An 8,177-nucleotide genomic window follows, 5' to 3' on the forward strand; every position below is an offset into this window, starting at 1 on the left:
TTTCTTATCTCTTCATTACCGAATACACTCTGTATCGAACTGGACTCTTCCATATCTCTCTTTCCACTCTTTGCCACTCCAAAGTATCCCAACTGATATCATAAAGTGAGTGGATTTGCCCGAATAGTCCAACCACTTTGCCAAACTTTCGCATAACTAATAAATATTAGATCTGGAATATCAGTTCCATATTGAGTTTTGATCTACCCCACCGAGCCAAAAATCCCTCTTCGATCCACCATAAACTCTTAAAACGAACCATTTCCAACAATAAACGAACATCGAATCTCCCCAAACGCTAAGAAATATTTTCTCCGATTTTGTTTACGATCTCTCGATCTCTTGAAAAGCGGAACACAAAAGTGACCGGAAAATGAAATGAACTTGCTCGAGCACGAGCCACGAGCAACGCGTAAATCTCGGATCCAAGAAACTTTCTGCACGCGTTTAAGACCAGATTGCGAAATTACGACTCTGCAATTAGCCTCTTCGAGACGTTCGAAGGGGTAACTGCGACAAATTCAACCTTCGAAGGGATAAGCCCGCCCCAACGATTCTTCCTACGACGTCCACGTAGCTTTTAAGTTTATTAAAAAGCCACGGTGCCGATCCAACGACCAGATCCCGGCACGGAGCATAAATATACGAAGGATCGAGCAAATAGAATCCACGATTTTACGTTCCGGCCGCGTTTACATTGCGAGTTTTACGGGTCTCGCCGCGGTAATCTCCCAAGTTTTACCTCGAAATGCGATGCAATACTGTTGCAGAGGGCATAAATCATTCGGCCCCCCGATGTACTCGTTAAAAACGCGTTAGATTTCGGTATCGAGAACTTGGTTTGCTTTCTTATCTAGGGGAAGATTGCCTCGGGATAGCAATATCTACTCTCGTTTGTTCTATTTGGATTATTCGGTCAACGTAATTCAGATTCCTCGTAATTCAACGTAATTCATTCGTTCCTCCGATGAAGTTCTTGCGAAGAAGTTTGAGAGAGAGTCTGATTGGTCGCTTCTGATAGAGCTATATAGAATTACATGGATAGGCAGATATATTGAATGAATTTTACTTATATATTGAATTAAATTTCTGTAAATTATAATTTAGAAAAAAGGTAATGGCAAGATAAGATAAATGTCCAAGGATAACTCTATTTTCTAATTTTTTCGATGGAAATATTTTTATTTGTATCCCAATATTTTTTCATTTCACGAATGAAAAAATTCGTGCCATCGACGTGATTCTCCATCCACGATCAGCCACTGTTTGTATTTATTTGTAATTTCAGTGATATATCGGCGTGAAATATTTCTGCGCAATCGCGAAAATCAATCAACACGCAACGATCCATATAATTTCCATATTCATCCGAAGTTTGAACAAACAAACTGGTGGTCGATTTTAAGAAGATCATCGTATCCTCTAGAGAGGAAGACTGGGACACTAATCCGTCGAAATTCGCCGATACTGGAAAAGTTAGGGCTCGACGAACGGGACCATAGGGGTATATCGATCAACCAAGATGGATTTGCAATTCAATTTCGTGGGTCATCCGGAGGCTTCGCGTGGTTGGTCGAGTGTTTGCGGTGAACGGAACGGTGTCAATAAGGAACGAGTTGTTTGAGTTACAATTTCAGGTGGTACAGTCTGTTTCAAATCGAATGGATTTTCTTCTTTGGATTCTACACGATCTTTTTTTTCTTTCCCAATCCATGCATCATAAGAATTATAAAATAAAATGACAAATTAACAATTCGTAACAAGTTGCGCTCAAGTCATCTATCTTTTTTGTCATTATTTTAAGCAAAATACTTAATAATTTTCATTCCTGAAAAATAAATCTATATTGTTTCTATATTATTCATTCCTATACAGTTTTGTAATTTTAAAATAATAATAATAATATCTTCTGAAGGAATTTTTGAATACTTTCAAAAGACCGTTTTTAAATTCCTATTTCAAGTTTGATCATTTAACTTAGAAATATCCCAAATATAATTTTTATGATTGTTACATGCAATAGGAATGATATACGATAGAAAAACAGTTAACAAATAACGAAACCAATTTTTAAATCGTATAGTCTCGATTCAAATTGACAATTTTTGTTGTTCTTCCAGTTGGAACCGATCGATCCGAAATAATACAAGTAAGGAATCCTGTTTACAGAAATCGTGATGTTCGGCGCGACGCGACAGAATAAATTCTGACAGAGCCATTCGGTCACCGAGAGAGCTGATTATCGACAGTCACGAAATAACTTGGGCAAGCAAATATAATTCACGCCGATGTTTGCATATTCGGTAATTTATTATCGGATTCCTGAACACGTCGGCCATTCGCGAACAGGAATATGCATGTGATTATTTATGATATCCGCGGTGCGATCCGAAACACGCGGCACGGTTTCGCCAATTTTGGCGGTGATTCGAACGGTGCTTGTCCCAAACTGCGAGAGACGTACGATTAAAACTTGGCCAATATACATTTCTTGAGATCACACACTTCTGATTTATATTTGGAAACTTAGAGTATTCCAGAAAGATCGTTTTCACTTGTGAACATCTTAAAATCTGTATATTTTACGCTACCGATACGAATATATGTAATTCGATAACTTTAGTTTAAATGTAAGATAAAAGATTAACGAATTTGTTTCTTACATTGCTGTCTTTCATTGTTCGATTGTCGATGTCATCGGCCTCGCATTCTTTTCCTATTATATATTTCTTGTATTGCTCTTTTACATTGTTGAAATTCTTTTTCTCAAGGGATATTCGATTCAAGGGACGAAGTTAATATCCACCGATAGCCTTCTCGAGCTATAAAAATTCAATGAACAGGAAGTGTCAATGACGAGGCCGAATCGTGGCGATTCGTCTTTCTCTCCGGCCGAGGAACGCGTTCAACCAAGGGAACGAGAAGAATGCAAACGCGGTAGGGATAGAAAGGCGCCGACTCTAATTGATATAACCAGATAAGAGGCACGAAGAGAGATAGGAACGCGGCTTGAATTCGAAGGGCTCGAGTGCTTCTGAAAGAGAGACAGGGATCCCCGTGGGCGGAAGGAGAGAGGAGAAAGAAGCATCCTCGCGGAATTCTCTCTTTGTCCGTGCCGAAATTCCATCGGTCGCCGCAAAGAAAAGACGACCGGCTTGGAACGAGCCTAGACTGTCAACCGGCATTTTTTCCTTTTCTTTCACGTCTGACGGATTCATTATGTAATTCGCGTAATGGCGGACTTCTCGACCCACCCCCTCTACTTTTCTCAAGACGTCTTGGAATTCAATTGTTTCAAAGTCGTGGAAACTCCCGACGATGGGGACCAAAGCGAAGAGGGCGAGAAAAGGAGGCTTTTTCCCTTTCTTCCACCAGCAGTTTCTTCTTCCTTCCATCCCTTTTCGTATACGTGTATACTTACTTGTGTTCGTTCCTTAATTTTATGTGTATTCGTGCGTCGTCCACGAAGCGAGGGTTCAAACTGGCGCAAAAGACGGCGGTTCGTGGAAAAGCAGGCTATACGAGATCCAACGACCAGAGAAAATAATACCCAGGCCTCTCCTACGGCGACCTTTCAAAGCGGCTACTCAACTTCGCAATTTCGTTTATTGCGTAGTTTGCAAGAGACTGCGTATCGCCGCGGTTAAATCCGGAGAGGACTCTATTTTTTTGTTTTCCTTTCCATCCTCTTTCCAAGTTTGGCCTTCCTTCGCTTTGTAGCCTGTCTACGTAACGGTAGGTTTATTAAATCCTACTCTTACCATCTAGTCGCGTTTATTCAATGACGCACTCCCCTGTTGAAACAAAAAAAAATATATTATATTCCTTCGCTTCTGCTATTCCAGCCTTTTCTAATTTGATCGAGATTGTTCCATCTTCCTTTACTTCATCGTGTGTTCAAGATTCAAACTTTAAGATATAGAAACAATCACTTGGTATCTTTAACTACTTCTCGAGACGGAAAACTTTATACTTCTGAATGAAGAAGTTCCGTAACCAGTTCCAGAAGAGTCTATCGACTTCCAGACGACCTGAAGATCGTCGGCTTCACCGATCGTAGCAAGATAAAGAAGAAAGAGAAGTACTGAACTGTTCCCTCGGCGAATTTTTTCGAGAATTAATATTTGCAACATGGATTTCCATGGCGATATTCTGGATGGAACAGAACAAATAACGGATGATTCAAGAGACAAACGATGTGGATTTTAGCCTCGACATGCCCGCGGAAACGCAGTTCCGTTTCAGACAGTTGAAAAAAAAAAAGAATTTCCAGATTAAACGTATCATTTTACAGCTTGTCGAGTGGAAATATGAGCGATGTACATATTGAATATATCCTGGGAAATAAACAAGGGGGAAGTTATCTTTCATTTTGAAATTTTTCAAACTCGCCTCGAGCTACTTTTCGGATTGTTTATTAAATATATGATTATTTAATGATGTGTTATCTGTTATAGATGTAGAGTAACGCTTTCGAAACATATTATTTATATCCGTAAGAGTTTTTTATATTATCCATAAATTACATGAATTATTTTTCTTATTCTCGAGTGTATTTGATTTTAATAGATTTTTTTATAAATATTTCAAATATAGCATTTCGAATTTAATGAAAAGTTATTAAAAGAATATTTTTTAAAAATTACTCTATATATCTCAAGTCTCGAATCGAACTTTTGCATTAAATATATATTAATATTTATTAAATTATTACTTATCGAAATTTCCAGATCAAAATGGTGGACAGCGAATAGAATAAGATAGATGTAAATACAATATCCAATAGTATTCTTGTAACGTTGTAAAGAAAAACGGTAGTCGAAGAATAATGGAATGAACGAAAAGCCTGAAGGATAAAATCAAAAAGATCAAGTTATAAATATCAGGAAAAGATATTGGAGCACTAAGGAATAGGAAAAAAAAAAAGATAAAGAAAAAGAAATCACAACCAACCTTTATTCACGCTTCTTTGTTTTATTTTTGACACACATCTCATTATCCTCATCTCATTATCATCCTCTCCTTAAGAGGATCGAGCATGAGGATTGCAAATGAAAGCCTCCAACACTTAAATATTGTACAATTTTCGACGAAACAAACAGGATAAATTGTTTCTATGGCTTCGTTAAATTTACTTGATAAACGTAAGATTGTTTCGAACGATGATCGTACGACAAGCGCGCCAAAGTGCATTCATATGCCCTCTGTGAATGATTCGTTGAACTAAAGTATGTCTGAAATTTAAATTGGGAATAAGGATAGATATGTAATAATATATATATGTGTGTGTGTGTATTTGAAAGTTTATCGAACAAGTCGGAGATATGATTCGTATAAGCTATTTATTTTTGGCTTATAAATCATATATAAATAAGAGTTTCGATTTCACTATGTACACACTAGAATAAAAAAAAGTCTTCGATATTTCAAATATAATGAATTAAATAACATCATCCCCGCCTAGGTTTTATTTCGCAAATGAAATAACGACCAGCGTCAATGACCAAATACGAAGGACCTTTTTAAAGGGCTAGGGGAATTAATAGTTTAATATTGACCAAACTTCATCGATGTCGAGAAGAATTCATTGGTCGAAACCTTATATGTTATTTTCAAACTGGCACACAGACAATATATACACTTATCCGTTCAAGATTCTGTAGATGGTAACATTTTTTCCAATTCCCGTAAAAGTTGTGCAATATGTTGTATCAACTTGAAACCAGTCATCGTAATTGGCCGTAATGTTTTACTATAACATTGTTTATATAAATTGGTAAGAGTTTCTGATCTGAAATATATATACATAAATAAAATATATTTAAAAATAACATGAAGAATGTATTGAAATTAAAAAAAAAAAACATACTCTTTTTTACTATTATTACTATTCTTAGTAACAAATAATTTTGTTAAAGATCGTAATATAAATTGTAATCGCTGTTCCAGTAGTATCACTAAACTTTCTTCATCTTCTATCAATTTTTGCTCATCAACTTTTCCTTCTTCGAAACTTTCTTTTCCTATTTTAGTACTAACAGCATTTATATTTTCAACCTTCTGCTTTTGAGAATTGTTCCTATCACATAATATATCAATAATAGGTTTACATTGTAAAATTAATTGAAGTCCATTTTGATATGCTTTCAACTTGCCATTAAAAGTTGTGGTACCTGCAATATAATGCTAATTCATAAAATTAATCAAATATCAATAAAATCAAATCGAAAAAAAATACATACAACGAGCTTGATGTTCGGCTAAAGCTACTCTTTCCATTTGAACTGTTAGAAACTCTGTAGTTTGTTCCAAAGCCAACAAAAGTTTTGCAGCTTTGTCATAATATAGTTTACACAATTGCAAGCTTGTTTTTCTTTTAATATTATCCGTATCTGGTTCATATTCTCTATATACACGATGATATAAAGATGCGAGTCGATGTTGAATAGTTGCAGCTCGAAATTGATAAACTGGTTGCCGTGGTCCGGGTGTTTCAATATCACAATGTTTTAAAGCTTTCTGTAAGATATCGACAACTTCTCGTTCTAATTCTTCTTCGGTCTAAAATTATAATAAAAGATATAATAGATATAAAATATATATATATATATATAAATTAATAAACATACTTTGCATCCAGTTGTAGGATAATCTTGCAACAATGTAGCCATTGTAAATAAAGTAGTAGATAAATCCCATGTAATTGTATCCCAAATCATAGGATTTGATTTTCTAGAACTTAAAACTTGCAAGGCTTTCTGATAACTCGCAAGTGCTTTATTATAAAAGTGACGTTCTTGAGTGTTTTGTTTTACGTGCATGTGTGCACACAATCGCATAAGTCTTCCTGTATTTGAATGTAACAGTGCTAAGTTCGCTTCATCGTGAACAGTTTCAAATGCTTTCACGCCCGCTTCTAAATGAGTCAACGATCGAGTAAGCAATGCTGATACTCCATGTGAAGAATTTGATGTTTCTTCTACCAAATTTTCTTGTTGATATCGTGCTATAAAGATAGCATATTTTTTTATATTTATAACATACATTTTTCCTAGAAAAAGAAATTGAATAAAAATTCTTACTTCCAGCTTGATTCATGTAAAGCACACCTAATTCATTATGAATGTTTCCTAATCGTCTTAGAAGATTATTTTTATCCATATCCAATGGTTCTAGAGATAATGCTTTTTCGTAACATTTATAAGATGCTACTAAAGTAGATTCTAAACTTTCTAATCGTTGTGGTAGTAATTCAGCACCATCTACAATTCAAAATATTTAAAATAAGTAATGAGTTGTATGAAAATATTTTATATATATATATATGTGTATTTTTTTTACCTATATACATACTCGAATCCAAATCTTCTATTCTACATATATCTTCGACAATTCTTTCTTCAATTTCACTTTTTATTTCATAATCTTTTCTATGTTTCTCGACGTTACACCAATCTTGCACAGCCATAAAACAACAATCTCCTGCGCGTCCTAACAAATAGCTTATAGATTTATCATTTCGTATATCACAAAATATCTCCAATATTTTTTGGCATCTTAAAACGGCTAACATATATCTCAGAGACGCGCCGTAATTTCTATTGGCATATTCGTTTTCAGCGAGCACGGCAAAAATTAATGAAGCCTTTTCATACAATAATGTTTTTAAGTGAATATTCCAACTAACATTATCGCTTTTTTTAGGCGCTTGCCATGTAGGTAAAGTTTCAACTTTAAGCTTACATAGCAATGCTTTTGCTTCATTCTCATGAGGTTCCATTTTTGCAATGACTTTCTCAAGTTTCTTTACTTTCTTCTGTTTTGATTTTTTTTTATGAATAGGACTGTTATTTATCGAACTCACTTCAGATTCAATTTCTTTTTTATCTTCTTTCAATGAGATATAAGGCATTGGAATGGCCTGAAAAGGTTTAGCCATATTCAAATGATTCTCTTCATATACTCTTTTCTTTTGTTCCTTTTCCTCTTCTTCCTTACGTTCTTCTTCTGAATTATCATCAATTGGAAAATACTGTAAACATTCGAGTCCGTGACAAACGTGATCTAAAGCGGCTAAACATCTTTCTTCGATAGTACCCGAAATTGGTGGCGGCTTATACTTAGGTTCTTCGCATTCCGCATGTTCTTTGACTAAAAAAAAAATTTATTTTGTAATT

The 8,177-nt window shown here is 35.2% G+C and overlaps 1 protein-coding gene across 1 annotated transcript in view; it reads right to left on the reverse strand.

Moving 5' to 3' along the window:
* Window positions 1-5,323: 5,323 nt before the first annotated feature.
* Window positions 5,324-8,177, reverse strand: part of LOC102678639 (erythroid differentiation-related factor 1) — a 5,316-nt gene continuing 2,462 nt past the window's right edge. The window contains exons 3-8 of the mRNA XM_031511101.1: window positions 7,342-8,154; window positions 7,083-7,262; window positions 6,630-7,006; window positions 6,243-6,561; window positions 5,870-6,173; window positions 5,324-5,791 (exon numbers count right to left, since the gene is read on the reverse strand). Coding sequence (XP_031366961.1) covers window positions 5,650-5,791; window positions 5,870-6,173; window positions 6,243-6,561; window positions 6,630-7,006; window positions 7,083-7,262; window positions 7,342-8,154 — 2,135 coding nt within the window. The 3' untranslated portion in view covers window positions 5,324-5,649. The remainder of the gene's footprint in view (window positions 5,792-5,869; window positions 6,174-6,242; window positions 6,562-6,629; window positions 7,007-7,082; window positions 7,263-7,341; window positions 8,155-8,177) is intronic.

This window comes from Apis dorsata, unplaced genomic scaffold (genome assembly GCF_000469605.1).
Source record: "Apis dorsata unplaced genomic scaffold, Apis dorsata 1.3 scaffold_292, whole genome shotgun sequence".
Taxonomy (NCBI): Eukaryota; Metazoa; Arthropoda; class Insecta; order Hymenoptera; family Apidae; genus Apis; species Apis dorsata.